Here is an 18,018-nt window from a genome sequence, read left to right as displayed (position 1 = left end):
TTAAAGTTTGAGATACTCTTTTATTATATGAGCTAACTTGCATACAAAGTGTAGAGCCAGCGAAAGCTTTGATGCCAACAATGTTAGTTCAAGAACACAAAAATAAAACAATCACACATACGGTACACGAGGTTTTAACGTGGTTCGGCCAACCATGCCTACGTCCACGGATGAGAGATAATGATTCCACTATACAATAGAAAATATTACAGAGGATAGAACCAGATACAACTATTAGGTTCCCGAAACATCCCATGTTTCCCCACTCTTTGTATCCATACCTTACTATGAACCCTCTCGCTCCACTGGGTACCTCCCATTCTTCCTCACATCTCTATCCACCTCGTATAGTCTCTACAAGCCCATCTCCATCTCATAACTTTTTCCCCTCATGACCTAGAATATTTATAGAGATATTTCCAAAAACCTTCCTTATTTTATAAGGAAGTCTAATATTACAATAATATATCAATCTAGAAATATTCTATATAATATTCTTTACAAAAAAGGAATATATACTAATTAGGAATTTGGGACACTTCCTAACACAAAGAACATTGGCAAAACAATTTATGACTTAACAACTTGAAGAACTATGTATAATGACTCATAAATTTCTACAATGGTTGACACTTGGTCCTAAAAAGAGTGGTCTGTGTTCCACTTCTTTTCTCGTGATTGTATGACTTAGTTGTACTCTTCCTATGTATCACCCATGAATAATTTCTTCAAAAATTTTCATTTTTTCAAAAGACTATCTAGGACAATATAGTTGGTGATAAATGAGATTACCCTAAATTGGATTAAATTTCCACTATATGAAGTCGGTTATCTTTCTAACTATGCTTATCACTTCAACAACATTTTGTGTTTTTTGGATACTTTCAAACGTTAAATTGATGCAATATGTTGATGGATTCCAATATAAGTTGAATCTCTTCTTCAATATCTTCTCAACATTCGTGAAAATCGAACCATTGTCCATATATAGTCTTTGATTTGGTTAAATGCATTCAACGGTTAGAGGAAGACCATGGTACCTTTAGAATACACTATGAAATTAGTAATATTAAACTTGGTTAGCCTTATCCATTCATCACACACCATGGTATATCAATAAATCTTCAACTTTTCTCTTTAGATATTAACTTAAGATTTTATTTCCTCCTACTTTATATTTAAGCATTTATTTTTTTATCTCATAAGAAGTTGGAGTAGGTATACCTATACCTCCACTATTGATATGTAATGAAAAAAATATATAAAAATTATTATGAATATAGTTAATAATATTAATTATACACTTATTATTTATTTGTTATGCATTGATAATCATGTTTTTGAAGTGATGAGATATGGAGAAATGCTTTCATAGATGAAATTTTTTTCATCAATCGTCCTACTATTTATTTAATAAAACCACATTTGAACAAATCTTTAACACTTTATTTTATTTTACATAACAATGACCGTTATCTAAAAGCTCTCTTGTTTGACACTTCTAATAAAGACATGCTTTGTCATTTAGTAATCTTCGATGATCTAACTACAACTTCATAGGCCTCCTGCATGACGGAGTGCATATTAGTAGAATACATGGACATCATCATTATTATCATCATCAATTCTGTCTTTGACTTCATCCCATTGCACCTCACAATTAATCTCAAAATTCATCCATATATATATATATACACACTTCCATTTGCACCGGACATTATTTATGAGTCATGGATATTTAAAAATAAATTGAAGTTATCTATACATACATGATTAGCCCTATACAACTAAATAAAATTAAATATAAAAATAATATTTAAATTAGACTAAGGTGGTGTTTGTTTTTTTGGCTTTTTGTTGAAAGTAATTTGTTTTTAAAATTTAGGTTGTTTGTTTTTCTACCTATTTATGACTTGTAATAAACTTTTTACTAAATAGAAAAAACCAAAATATGTAACTTTTTCTAAATAGAAAAAATAACATATTAGTTTTCTACACTTTTTAATACTTAATAGAAATAAAATACTATAAAAACAAATAACCTAATATTTAACACTATTAAGCATTAAGATTCTATTTAAAATTAAGTAAAAAAACAAACACCACCTAAGTGAACACTTACATTAAAATAAGTAAATTATAAAGTTATATATGTAAATGACAAACCATATACAATATAAATAAAATTAATATTAAAGTAATATTTAAATTTATATGTGTAATGACAAGCCATATACAATATAAATAAAATTAATATTAAAGCAATATTTAAATTAAAAAATTAAACAAATCCCTTAAAAGCTAAAGTAAATAAATTGTATAATTGTAAGTATAAATGAAGTCATCTCATCCAAAATTTTGTTGAAATTGAGAGACATTTTATCCTTATAATTGTGGGTCTAGCTAAGGTATCTAAGAAGTACCCATAAAAAAGAATAAGATCACACTATGTGTACATTTAGGTTGGATTACTCATATTCATTATTTTATATTTTAATCTTATTTATTTATTCTTTAATTTTATTTATTTATTTTACGGATTTTACTTTTATCGAATGATTTAGATAATTTCTAACACTTTCATAGGTGAAGACCAAGAGTGAGTTATTATTTTTCTGTAGTTGTATATATGGACGAAACTGTAGCTACACCATGCATTAATTTAGAGTGGCAATTACAACTGCATTCCACCACAAGTCCAATATTGAGTTGCCCCTCCCTAAAGAGGTGGAGAGATAGTAGAGGCTGCCACAAGCTCACAGCTATGCCACTTGGAAAATTTTCACTTACAGAGTGATTTTATTTATCAAACACTTACTAATTTCAAACCAAACTAGTCCAAGTATGAACCCAACCTTATATGAGCTCGAGCTAGCAGATCACAACTCTTCCTCTAACTTGTTTGACTACGCTCAACTTGGGTATATACACTCCATACTAGGGAAAAGAATAGAAAATCCTAGGGGCCAATCCCCTGAATTTAAGAGGTGGTGCTGAAGTATGTTTGTTTTGTTTTTATTTTTTTATTTTTGATGATTTGAATGTTATAATTGAGTTGGGCATTACTTTATTTATGATGATTAATTGGTAGGCTAAGGCCACAAACTTTGGTGGCTTCCACGTATAGGCATGTTGAACTAATCAAATACAGTTTACTTTCCTGCTCACCAATTAGGTTTCTCGGAATGGGGCGCGCTCTGATTGCGAGCGACAAAGTCATTGGATTTCTTGAAACAGGATGCGCCAAAAACCATTTGATTGTAATGTTAGAAAAACAAGAACCGAAGCCACTTAATGGAAGCAGCTTTCAACTTCGTAGTTCATTGGGTGGTCAACTCTGCGTCCAAAGGCCGTGTTTCACTTCCACAATAAATACAGTGCTAGAGTGAAAATGGAAAAAATGCGTGTTCCAAGTATGGTCCAATTCCAATTCAAAAAAAAAAAGTCTATAACATGCAAAGAAGATACCCCGGAAGCAATTCCAAAACTGAACCATATTCTTCTCTCAAATTTTACCCACTGCATTGTGGGGTCAATGATTCCAGTGCCTTGTACTAGGAACATCCGTTGAAGTGCCATCCTCCTCTATGGCAATGAGTCCACTTGGAAACGTGATACAAATGCAAGCCACCCTAACTTCAGCTGACTTCAGCAATTTAAACCCAACAAAGTAAGAGTCTTCCTCACCTCCTACCCACCACCTCTCTCTCTATCTCTCAATGGGAAATGAGCAACTTCCATTGTCATGGATTTCCAGGCTTCTCAATGCCTGTTTACAGTTGAATCATGTCTTCCACTTCCTGTCCTTTGCTATTGGTTTGTCCCTTGGTATCGTAGTTAGTTTATATATCAAAAGCTTCTCCTTGGCATTACGAACCTCACTTTATTCCATTTCTCCTTCAATATCACCACAACCACCGTTGCGACCGCTTTCTCCACCACCCTTACAACCGCTACCTCCACCATCAAAATTGCCGCCCTTACTAGTATTATCAGTTCCAATTAATAGCACCTCTAACGACACTGGGCCTACTGGCGTTTCACTGAAAGAACAGAAATCTCTCATGCACAATATGAGTGATGAGGAATTGTTTTGGAGGGCATCCATGGTTCCAAAAGTCCAAGAATTGCCTTACAAGCTTGTTCGAAAAGTGGCTTTCATGTTCTTGACAAAGGGGCCTCACCCTTTGGTTCCCCTGTGGGAGAAGTTCTTTGAAGGGCATGGAGGCCTTTACTCCATTTATGTGCACCCACATCCTTCTTTCGATGAATCAGTGCCTGAAACCTCTGTCTTCCATGGAAGAAGAATCCCAAGCAAGGTCAGATACTTTACTAATAACTACACTCCTTACTTCCACATATAGGAGCATATTACATGTCATGAGCTTTATATGAACACTTTAGCATTCTTATGTTTCTGAATTAATAAGGACTGCTAGACTCAAACACAGAGAAACATTAACACTGTAGAATGGGATCAACTGGCTATATATATATGTAATATACATAAATGCTTCTGAATTTTTGCAAAAAGATTTACACCATGGAGTATAAGGTACATCCAAGAAAAAAATGGTTTACAAAGAAAAGAAGAGAGGAAAATTCATTATTATGTAGGGAAGGCCATACAAGGGTATTGGAGGACTCAGAAAAGGGATAGCTTCAGCCATATATAAAAGTATACAAATAAATATACTTGCCGTTTGTGAGGTTGGATTTTTTGGGAAGAACTACTCTCAACTGGTGTCGGAATTCACTGTCCCTGAGTTCCTCTTTCTTGTTGTTGACAGTGAATTTTTGGTGACACAGAAATTTGATAATTTGTATTACTTGTTATTGCCATTTATATTTCTCTGATTTCATAACAAGTAAACATATTAGTAGGCCAAAATCTCCTACAGCGACAAATATTGTATTCATGTACAGTTCTTTTTCGCCCTCTTTGCAGCCAGTATATTGGGGAACTGCATCAATGATCGATGCTGAGAGACGCCTTTTAGCCAATGCCCTCCTTGATTTCTCTAACCAAAGATTTGTGCTACTTTCTGAATCCTGCATTCCACTGTTTAACTTCACAACAACCTACAACTACCTAATGGCATCAAACTTGAGCTTCCTAGGCTCATTTGATGATCCAAGGAAGCCTGGCCGTGGTCGTTACAATCCCCAAATGTGGCCTGCAATAAACATCTCCGACTGGCGAAAAGGGTCCCAATGGTTCGAAGTCCATCGTGAGCTTGCAGTACAAATAATATCAGACCGCAAATATTACACCATCTTTGGAGAGTACTGCCACCCTCCATGTTACATGGATGAGCACTACATCCCAACACTAGTGAACATGCTCTACGTCAAAATGAATTCAAACCGTAGCATTACTTGGGTTGATTGGTCAAGAGGAGGCCCCCATCCCAGCAAGTTTGGATGGGGTGATATCACAGATGAGTTTCTTAATAAGATTCGATACGGATCGGACTGTATTTACAATGGAAATACTACAAACATATGTTTCCTCTTTGCCAGAAAATTTCTACCAACTGCATTGGAGCCTTTGTTAAGGATTGCTCCCTTGTTGCTTGGCTTTGATCCTTAAAATTTTGTTGGAAGATTTGTATGGACGCGTGGTGCAATGATTCCAAATGGTGGATTTTTATTTACATTCGAGTTGCTTTAAGTGGTTCAAGTTCATGCTTTTCATAAGTGTGCATTCGGGAAAACAGCCTTTGAGCTCGATTTGCATCATGAGATATTACTGAATTTGAAGTATTCACAGTTCTCCCAAATTCCACTTTTCCCATTCCATACCGGGCTGAAATGGGAAAAAAAGGGAAGAAACTCTCTTTACATATATGTTAGAGGGGTTTCTTGCTTTATATTCTTTATTTTCTTGGTACATGCAGAGTAAGGAAACCGAAAATACTTTCAAGAGATAAGAATGATAATTTATTGGGTTATTTGATTAATAGTGTTGAAGTTACACCCATATTGTAAAAATAATCCACTTCCTTTAACAACATAAAAATGATCCTTATTGGATAAAAATGTCCCTCTAATCCCACTTCCTTTAGAAACATAAAAATGACCCTTATTGGGATAAAAATGTTTCTCTTTCTTTTGCTTGTCTCTAATACATAATTATTTATCTCTCCTTCCCCCTATGACTTTAAACCTATTAGAAAGTGTCCCAAATTCCAAATTAGTATAGATTCCTTTTTGTAAAGAATATTTCATAAGTTAATGTATTATTGTAATATTAGATTTCCTAATAAAATAAAGAAAATTATATATTAAAAATATCTTTATAAATATTATAGGTCATGGGAGGAAAAAGTTATGAGATAAAGATGAACCTATAAAGATTATATGAGGTGAATAGAGATGTGGGGAAAAATGGAAGACACCCAAAAGAGCAAGGAGACTCGTGGTTTAGGGTGTAGATACAAGAAGTAAGGAAACATGAAATGTTTGGAAAACCTAATAGTTATATTTGGTTTGTATCCTTTGCAATATTCTCTATGGTATGGCATGGAATGATTCTATTTCATTCGTGGATGTAGGCATGGTTGGTTGAATCATATTAAAACCTCATGTACCTTTGTATGAATTGTTTTTATCTTTATGTTCTTAAAGTAATATCGTTTTCATTAAAGCTTCCGCTGGCACAACAAAACCAATATTTTATTATCCATTTTACATATTTTTAACTTCTAGTCTTTTAAATCATCAAACCTTTGAAAACCATATAAAAAAACCTCTCTTGTTTTTCCTATATAGAAAACCTCTTTTATTTCTCATTTCCTTTCTTAATTCAAAACATCAACTTCTTCTTCATTCTCTTTTATATATAGAGAATAGAAACCTAGAAAACCATACAAAGCCTTCTTTACTTCCCATTATCTCTCTTGATTTGGATTTGTATTCCTCTTTTAAAGTTGTCTCATGCTTTATTTTTTAAAATAGAAAGTAAAAAAATAGTTTTTTGAAGAGTTATAAGCGAACGAGGTTCAAAATGGTAGGGATGGGAAAGTAACCATCTCAATTGTCAATAGAAAAGGAAAATGGATCTATTAAGTCTTTAAGTGTAGTCTTTATTTTTATAATTTTTTAGAATTTTTAGGTATTTATGTTTCAAATTAATGAATTGATGATATATATTACATATGGTTTTTAAGATTTATGCAATGATGTTTGATTAGGGTTAGGCTTGTGACTAGTCAACATATATTCACAGTTGTGATTTAGGTTAGTTACCATTGTGAATCACAACTATATTTTATTTTGTAGTTGTGATTTATATAGCTATAAATATTTTGTATGGTTGTCTATTATTTTGTATAGTTGACTATCCTAAAATAACCTTGTGTATTGTATAAATACCCATGAGATATATGAAATATTCATTTAGTAATTTATCATCTTAGTATTAGAGCAAAAAGCAAAGAATTTCTACTACTTCCTAGCTAATATTTTTTCCCTTGTTTTTCACTCTCTTCATTATTATATCATGACTGCTAAAACAAATTTGAGTATTTTTAATAGCAAAAGGTCATCCATGGTGACTATTCAAGAGTATCTCTCCAACAATTTCTATTAAGTTGGATGGTGTTAATTATCGTGTTTGGCCTCAAATTTTGGAGATACATATTGTTGGCAGAAAGAAGAAGGGGTATATCACAAAAAGAAAGGTTGCACTTTCAAAAGATGACCCAAACTATAATGAATAGGAGATCGAAAATGCTCTAGTCAAGTCTTGACTCATCAATTCCATGATTGACCGACTAATGTCACACTTTGTGTAGTGTTGAACGACTAAAAAGGTTTGGGATGTAGTCAAGAGGAGTTATCTTGATGTCTCAAACTCTTCTTAAGTATATGAATTGATAAAGAAATCCTTTCAATCACGCCAAGGTGGTTGCCTTCTTACAGACTTAATATTCATGGAGCTTGATTATCAAACGCTTAATAATATGTTGTGTGTAACCTATACTAAGAAATAAGGGAAGCGTACTATTAAGGATCAGGGTTATATATTTCTTATAAGTCTTGATCACAGTTTGGATCAAGTTGGTGGTCGTGTTTTGGCTACCTCTTCCTTACTAAGTCTAGAGGAAGCCTATTCACTAGCTTGTTGTGACGTGCAAAGGCAGGTTACCATGGGAACAAAAGATTAGTTTGAAGCTTTCGCAATGATTGTTCATAAGAATAACACATGGCTAACATTTTTATTCTTTCTACCAACTTTTTTTCTTGCTTCTGCACTCATTGCAATAGCACTAAACATATGGTAGGTGTTTGCTAGAAGAAGCATGACTATCTAGAGCAGTATAAGCTTAAGCAAGTTGAAATGAAGAACAAGAAATTAGCTCAGGTTGCTCTTATCGACACTACTCCTCTAGTTTCTGCTTCTCAAGTTTCTCAATTGTCTTTCTCAAGAAGATAATTTTGGTTTGGCCCTTATCTCTACTACCTACCTCTAACACTTGGGTTATTCATTTAGGGGTTGCTGATCATATATAACTAGTTATTTTTCCTTTCTTGACTCTTTAATGGCTTCATCTATTAAGTCTATTCGAGTTGCCAATGAGACTCCTATGTCAATTTTAAGAGTCGAGAATGTCTCATTTTCCCTCACACTCTCAATGTCCTTTGTCTTGCGCTTAGTCTCTCCAATAATCTTCTTTTTATTAGCAAGATTGCCAAATATCTTTATTAATTTTTTGTAACCTTCAATTCTACTCACTGTGATCTTACAAAGATGATGATTGACATTGGTAAGGAGAGGAATGGTCTTTACTACTTTGAGGGGGTAAAAGAGTTAAAATCTAAATCTAATCGTATTTTTCAAGTAGCAAAAAAGATGTTTGATAAAGAAAAGATTCTTTTATGGCATTGCTAATTAGGTTACCCACCTTTTTCTTATTTGGAACCTTTATTTCCTTAGTTATTTAAAAAAAAAAATCAATTTCTAGTTTAAGGTGTGAACAATGCATTTATACTAAAAATCATTGTGTACCTTTTAAAATAAGTCTCAATAAAAGTCTAATTCCTTGTTCCCATGTTTGTACATATGTTTGGGGTCCTTTTGCTACTCTTTCTACTTCAAGTCATAAATGCTTTGTGTCTTTTATTGATGACTATACTAGGGTGAGCTGGGCATATTTTCTTAAGTTTAATAATGATGTTCTACGTGTTACTTCTCAATTTTCTAAAATGATTGCCATACAATTTAATACTTAGGTTAAAGGTCTTTCACTTTGACAATAGTTATGAGTTTGTAAATCAATCCTTTGTTGATTTATTTAAAGAAAAAAGAATCCTCCACCAAACAATGTGTACATACAAATCACTACAGAACAACATAGTAAAGCGTAAAAACCACCACATTCTAGAGATGACCCGAGCTTTATGCTTTACTATTCATGTTCCAAAATGTTTTTAGATTGAGACTGTCATAATTACTATCTTTCTCATCAATTGAATGTCTACTCATGTCATTGACTATCAAACTCTTTTGTAAATGTTATCATAGTTTTACCTTATTCATTCTGCTTTGAATCTTTGTCCTAATGCTTTTTATTGTATATGTTATGCTCATTTACATAGTCATCAAGGTATATAAGCTTGATCCTCATGCCCTTAAATGTGTCTTTCTTGGTTATTCTAATTTCCAAAAAGGTTATAAATGTTTTCATTTTCTTATAGGCAAATACTATGTCTTTATGGATGTTCAATTATGTGAAAGGGAGTCTTATTTTTTTGGCAATGTGTCTTTGGTTCCTCTTCAGGGGAAGATTATTAGTAAGGAAGAGGAAAAGTTATGGTTAGAAAAGAATAGGGTATGGATTTTAGGTCAATGGGAGGATTCAACTAATTTGGGTAAGAAGGAGTCTTTGAATGCTCCCAACTCTATGGCACCTAAGTTTGAATATGACGAAAAAAATGATAAAAGACCAGCCAAATTATTCCTATAAGATTATACAAGGAAGAACAAAGATGCTATTGTCATACCCCTTCCAAGCTCTAACACTCCTCTTAATAATACTACCTAAACATTGGATGACTCTTTCGAGACTAATCCTAAGATACATGTTTCTTCTTCACCTTTAACTTCAAAAATTGCTACCTTGAATCCACAAGTTGTTGATCAAAGTAGGAGGTATCCTCTCCGTGATCGTAAATAACCTGATAGATTAGGTTTCTCAAAATCATCCTCTAATATTGTCTATCCTATTTTTTATTTTGTCTTTTATCATCATCTATCTAAGACTTACCTTACTTTTGCTTTTCAGTTGTCCTTTTTGTTTATTCCTAGTAATTTTCAAGAAGCCCTTGAAGATCTTACATGGTAGTTTGTTATGGTAGAAGAAATTAAGGCTCTCTAGAAGAACTCTAATTAGAAGATGGTCGAGTTCTCTTAGGAAAAGAAGATAGTGAGATATAAGTGGATGTTTTTAGTAAACTACAAGTCATATGAGACAATTGGTAAGTACAAAACTAGAGTGGTTGCCAAGGGATACACCTTGACTTATCAAATTGACTCTCAAGAGACTTTTGCTCTTATGGCTAAGATAAACACTATTAAATTCATACTTTCTCTTGCAATCAATCTGAACTAGCCATTAAGATAGTTTGATATAAAGAATGTCTCTCTCCATGGTCATATGTTAGAGGTGCACATAGATCCCCCCTAGGGTTTACACCTAAAGGAGGCAAGGTAAGCAAACTAAAAATGGCTTTATATGGATTGAAGCAGTTGCCAAGGGCATAGTTTGGTAGGTTGAGTTACTTGATGAATGGGTATGGTTTTAAACAAATTATGGTAGATCACACTCTATTGTATAAGAGAGATGTTGATGACCTTACTTTGCTTATTGTTTATATTGATGACATGATTGTTAGACGTAGTAACTTTATAAAAATAGGGAAGCTTCAAAGCTATTTGGACAAGGAATTTGAAATGAAGGACTTAGGTGCTCTAAAATATTTTGTAGGCATTGAGGCATCTTGATCCAAGCAAGGGCTTTTCCTCTCACAATGAAAATGTAAATTAAATCTCTTGGTTGAAATTGGTAGCTTCGCTTGTGAACTTATAGATACTCTTATTGAGATAAATCATGGTTTGTCTATCTATCTTGATTAGATTCCAACAAACAAGGAAATTTATCAAAGACAAGTGGAGAAATTAATCTATTTAACTCAAATTAGATTTGACTTGTCATATGTAGTTAGTGTTGTAAGTCAATTCATGCATAATCCGAGTGACCAACACATGAATGCAATAAATCTTATCTTGGCCTACTTAAAGTACTCTCCAAGCAAAGGTATTATATTCTCTAGATACAAACAACTGGATATTAAACTCTAACGTTGTTGGATCTAGATTGGATAGAAAGTCTACTTTAGGGTATGTGTCACTTGTAGGAGGAAATTTAGTGACTTGGAGGGGTAAGAAACAAAATATGGTCTCATTGTCTAGTGCAAAAGTTGAATATTGAGTGCTCTACCATGAACCTACAAAACTAACTTGGCTAAGAATTCTCTTGAATGAGCTTGGGTTTGGTCCTAAGAAATCTATGGTACTATTTTGTAATAACATAATTGTCACGCCCCAAAACCCACTCCAAGGGCATGACGGTCATTTCAGACCTCAAGCCCAAAAGCTCAAAATGGAAATGACACAAAATTCATATTGTAACTGAAAATTTACCAATTACCAAATTCCTATTCAGAGTAGTAGGACAAAATTCTAAAATCTCCAAGTATCAACTTTAAAAAAAAAACTAACACATCAACCAGAGTGTTATTGTCAAAATAACTCCAAATTCAAATAATTTAAATGGGGAATTAAATTTTAACATCTAAACAATGTCCAAAATAAATTTTGAACCAAAATCCTAACAAAGAAAAATTCCCCAGCTTAGCCATCACTCCTCGCCCGAAGTGAGAGTACTTGAAAAATTATCAACGAAAGGGCATGAGCTTAAAGCTCAATAAGGAATATTAATACAGCTTCATGGATCAAACATTTTCAATTATGCTTGCAAATAGGAGATATAACATATACTTATTTTCATCAAAACTTTTGAGTTCAAAATACTAATACATTCAAACTTTTCAACAAAACTTTCTCATTTCCATTTCAAAACAATTTCTCATCAAAACCAAACCGGATGCATTCAAAATATCTTTACTCTGGTTATCAAATAACAAATGATGCCCAATTAGGTGAGACTTCACAAATGAGTGGCTAGTTTTAAATTTGTTCTAATTAAGGTGAACAAAGCCAAATGTCAACAATTATAACCCATTGACTAGGGTCATAAAGTCAACTATTATAACCTATTAACTAGGACCATATAATATCAACTATTATAACCCTTTGATTAGGGCCATAGAAATGTCAACAATTATAACCCATTGACTAGGGTCATAGGAACTAGAGTCAAACATTTTATTTCATTAATTCAAACTTGCAAAACAAAATATCATATCTCCAAAAATTTTCATTTTTCATAAACAAAGGAGATTTTCAAAAATACTTTCCATACAAAACACATATTTGATCCATGTGAAAAGATAAAAATAATATTTTTACACATTTCAAAATATAATATAAAAAGGAAATTATTTTCTTTTATAAAAATCTGCATTAATTTCCCTTACCTTGAAGAAACGCTCAAAAACTTGAAATATTTAGCTTGACGAATTTACTCATCACCTAACATAATATCATACACAATTATCTAAAGGTAAAAATTTGACAATCCTAAAAATATTTTATTTAGTATTAGGGATCGTAATTAACTTTTCATGCTAATATTATTGCTACCCAATATTATTTTCAACTTCTTAAATAATAATAATATAATTTAATGAATTTCCAAATTTTTTATAAACTCATATTTCTTTCAAATCTTATTCAACTAATTATTTCTTTTTTATACTTAAACTAAATTAACTTTTATTAAAAACAATTACTATTATTATTACTATTTTTTTTTCTGATACCCTATAACATCCAAACAGCCATACTGTAAGTCACTCACAAGCATCCAAATCACACAATTCTAACTATTATTATTATTATTATTATTATTATTATTATTATTATTATTATTATTATTATTAATATAATTATTCTTATTAATCCCAATGTCCCATCTTACTTAACAAAATACCCCACGTACTTTTAACAACTCCAACGACCCCACCAATTCTACTCATTATTATTATTTTAATTTATTCCACTACTACTCTTTGCCTCTCACGATTACATATTAATTTTTTTTTTCTTTTTTTAGTGCCTCAAATCCAAAATCTAGAAATATGCAATTATTTTTCTTATTATTTTCCAATCCCTTAAGCCACATATAATCATAGATTTATTTACTCATTTAATTTTTAAAATTTCATTGTCTAGATCTATTCATCTAAAAAAAATTTTAATTTCCCTATTTTCATCAATGAAACAACCTATATTCATAATTTCAATCTTATGATCTTAAAATAAATTAACTAAACTAACTCTAATCTAAATTAAAATTCTCTAAATAATATCTAATGCGTTCAAAACTGACTAACGAATATAATATATTAACTAGGGTTAGAATCTTACTTGAAAAAATCTGAACTTCAAACTTTAGACCTCCAAACCTTTAACCCTACGTTCTCCAATTCTCTTATTTTTGGTTAATAAAGTTTTCTAAATAAAGAAGATAAGAGGAAAATATAATTTATACCTAAGATTTTTAATTGTAAAAGAAATTTTTTACCTTTAATGAGTTTAACTAATTAATTAATTAATTAATTTTTAATTTACTATTTTGCCCTTAAAGTTTATTTTGGGGTGTTACAATAATAGCTATTAAGATTACAAACAATTGTTGCAACATGATCGAACTAAGCACATTGAAATTGACATGAACTATATCAAGGATAACCTAGATTTTGGCATGATAAAGGTTCCTCATATCAAAAGTGTGGATCAACTAGTGGATATTATGACTCATGTTGTTACTAGTGGTCCATTGTATGCATCATTATCCAAGTTGGGCATGTGCAATATCTATGCACCAACTTGAGGGAAAGAGTCAACATATATTCACAGTTGCAATTTACAACTATGATTTAGGTAAGTTATTGTTGTGAATTACAACTATAATTTATTCTATAATTGTGATTTATACAACTGTAAATATTTTGCATAGTTGTTTATTATTACGTATGGTTGGCTATCCTAAAATAACCTTGTGTACCCTGTATAAATACCTGTGAGATACATGAAATATTCATTCAACAATTTATCATCTCAACTTGATGTTTTTTAAAATTTAGGAATTTAGGTATTGGAGTGTGTTTAAAATAGTGAATTGCATATTTGTAAATTTTAATTTTTTTCTATTATTGTTACTCATGAATTTGAAGAGAATTGGATAACATTTCAATATATGAGTGACATTTGATTAGGGTTAAATTTCCTACTTTAGGGTACAGATGTTATGAAATTTTAGGAAGTTTAGAAATTTGTTTCCTTACTAGTATGGAATATGTATTGATTAAGAATACACGTTTTTTGGTTTTAAATTAAAATACTTATAAAAGTAGAAGATATCATTTTATAAGATAGTGTAAGCAGAGAAGTCTTCTCTTTTGATATTCACTTTTATTTTGAATGCTTTTTATTGGTTAGTGGTGGTATTAGATTTTTCTCTTATATTTTATAATGGTTTCAAATAATAATTAATATTAAGAGAGATTTCATGATTTTGCTATAAGATGAATATAAATTTTAGTTTTTTTTTTTATAAAAAAAATGTCTTTTAAATGTATACTAGCTAGTGTGGTTAGTTCAAAAATAGCATAGAAAAAAAATAGGTTATGTTAGGATTAAAGTACACTTTTGAAGAATAAATTTTTAAAAAACTTTTTATTAAATTTGGCTAGGTTATTCTTAAAGTAGTTTTTAAAAAATAGTAAACAATAAAAATGATTTGCATAAACAAATTAACAACTCTATTAGGACAATAAAAAAATTATTTGAATTTGTTATTTTTAATTGATGAAAGTACTTTGGTTTAGATTTTCTCTTTTTTTTTTAAAAAAAAAAAAGTAGTCTTTTGTCATACCATTACATGAAATGTTTAAAGAAACAAGATCCAACGAGTTGTTCATGCAAAATAAACTTAGCTTGTAGGTTATTTTGGGATTTGAGAGATTTGGTATCATTTTATAACCTATATTATTTATTATCTAGAATAAATACAATTCTCTTGAAATATTTATTATTATGACTTGATAATAGATGTTAAAAAGATGTCATTACGCTTTTAGTTAGGTTGTTACCATATATATTACATGTCATGGCGTATTATGGGGAGAATGATGACCCTAAGGGTGACCAACTATGAGACATTAAATGATTGCATGATATTACTCAACGAGAATACGTGTGAGTAAACAAATATTAAAACATTCATCTCATCATTTTACCATCATGTCTTAGATGATTATTTTTCAATAAGAATCTTAATTTTGATAAGTGTGTTTCAATAAGAATCTCTTAGGTTATTGTAGATGGATTAAAAAAAATTACAATAAAATAAAAATCTTATGCTCCTTCAAACCAGAGCATACAACCCTTTCGAGAATAAAAAATTGAAATTTTATAATCAATAAAAAAATTCTACACTCTTTATAGAGTATTCAACTCAGTCTAAAGAATAAGAATACAACCACATCCATCCATATTTAATTGAATAAACAATAGCATCTCATAAATTCATCCCTAAGGGCCATGAGATGAATAAAATAACTCTGCAAAATTGAGCTAGCACATGTTAAAATAGTTTGAGCATGCTAAATCTTAACCTAATGATCTAATACCAATTGTAAGGAATCCTTGGATCTCTTTATTCCTAGCCCTAGATCCCTTAAGGCGCATGTTATTAGTCTTAGGACTCTCTAGATTTAATCGTAGTGGAAAAACTCACAATAAAACCATAAATAGTATAGATCTAAAAATAAATATCATAACTATGATATGGATGTTCCCTATTTTAATATTGAAAAACCTATTAGTTAAGGATATGGTGCAAGATTCCAAGAAGAGTTTATGACCCTTTAGGCATGAAGTTCTCTTTCTCAACATCAATGTTCTAGGACATTTGAGAAGAAAGAGTGCATGAAGAGTAGCCTAATGTATGCGATATTGTGTACTAGATCAGGTATTTGCTTCTTTGTAAGTATAGTAAGTAGATATCAACCCAATCCAGGACTATAGCATTAGACAATAATCAAACATATACTCAAGTATCTTAGGAGAACAAGGGATTATACGTTAGTTTACCACTATGATGAGTTGGTACTCCTCAGGCTTTCAATTTGATAAAGACTCTCATAAGTATACTTCAAGGTATGTCTTTACCTTAAGTGGTGAGGTTTTTAGTTGAAGAAGTGTGAAACATCTTGTATTACTGGCTCTACTACGAAAGCCACTAGGCTTTGGAAGTTCCTTATGGAACTTAGAGTAGTGCCTTTAGTTGTATCACCCATGATCCTATTTTGTGATAATAATGGGATGGCATACTAAAAAAAATAAAAATAAAAATTAAGGAACCACAAAAAATGTAAATATATTGAGAGAAAGTACTATTTGATTTATGAAATAGTTTCGAACAATAATGTGACTATAAAGAAGATATCTTCTACAAATAACTTGTTAGATTTTTTCACAAAGACTTTAAAAAATTGAGTTTTGATGCTCAAAAGAATAACATAAGTCTCAAATGTATTTTAATATGCTTTGAGGGCTAATATGAGATTGTTAAAATAGAGCCCTTAAAAGTAGTGACATGATTCATTGATCTGTACTCGCCTTTATATGGTTAGATACAAGATTATCTATTTTTGAAACAGGAATTTAAGTAGTGGAACTTTTAGTTCCTTATCGTTGTGGAGGAAAAAGTAGACAATTTAGGGAACTAGATTGGGTAAAACAATACTCATTATGAAATTGATCGACAAATTTACCAAAAGTCATGGGGATGTATCTATATTTGGAGGAACAACTGAATGTTCTCATGAAGGAAGTGATATTTACGTGAAAATGATGATGTAACATTTCATTTCATTATATATGATATCAATTTTCTTTTTCTATCCTATTGCATTATTGTGGTATTTTTTAGCATTCATGCATAATCATTTGCATTATATACAACTTGAGTGCATAGAATATTCAAGTTGTGACTTCTTTACAAGTTGATAAGTTTGTTCATGATTAGTTTATGGACTTAGACAATTCATTAGAAGTTGGAGTGCACTACTTTCTAACTGGTGGGATGACATGTCTTGATCATCATGATGATTTTCCCATAGTAAGTGTACTAGTGTGTATGGTTATACATTAAACAATACTTATAGAGAGTTGTGAATAAATGACTATCAAGTTGTCATGATTGCTCCAAGATGCTATGTCGTATGGGTTCTTGACCTTGAGATTAGTGCAACAATGTTGAGTCATGAGTGACTTTGACCAATGAGTGAGATCTTATAGTGATCATATATATCCTATGGATTGGGTGACTAGTGACTTAGGCAAGTAGTGACAAATATTTACAATGTTATTTGATTTTGTAATTGTGGTCATAGGAGAGACTTCATGTGAGTCGATTAGATTTCGGTCGTCCTCTAGTGCCTATACCAATCCCATATGTACATGATGATATAGTCAATGTTTTACATCACCTATTGCCAAATAAGGCATTCCCAGTCGATCTATTGGGCCATGAGTGGAGAGTGCCTCTGTCTTGGGCTCATAACCCATCACAACATGTGTTGACATTTTATCGAGATCAATTGGATACCCAAACATAAGATCAGGTAAAGTATTGATGCATAAGATTACCTTTACAGCAATTTGCACCAAGGTTACTAATTATTATTTTTTTAATTACAGGTATTGTGGGAGCCACATAAATCATATTTGAGTGCATATCTTCTAGCTATATGTTTAGTTGA

The 18,018-nt window shown here is 31.4% G+C and overlaps 1 protein-coding gene across 1 annotated transcript; it reads left to right on the top strand.

The window, feature by feature from the left end:
- The first annotated feature begins 3,719 nt into the window (after positions 1–3,719).
- On the top strand, positions 3,720–5,593 carry LOC100244641 (glycosyltransferase BC10). Its single transcript, XM_002280638.3, has 2 exons — positions 3,720–4,319; positions 4,949–5,593. The coding sequence occupies exons 1-2, from the start codon at positions 3,720–3,722 to the stop codon at positions 5,591–5,593; spliced, it is 1,245 nt and encodes a 414-aa protein (XP_002280674.1).
- Positions 5,594–18,018: the final 12,425 nt, after the last annotated feature.

This window comes from Vitis vinifera, chromosome 14 (genome assembly GCF_030704535.1).
Source record: "Vitis vinifera cultivar Pinot Noir 40024 chromosome 14, ASM3070453v1".
Taxonomy (NCBI): Eukaryota; Viridiplantae; Streptophyta; class Magnoliopsida; order Vitales; family Vitaceae; genus Vitis; species Vitis vinifera.
Note: the sequence above shows the minus strand (reverse complement) of the source record. Positions and strands in the feature narration are given on the sequence as shown.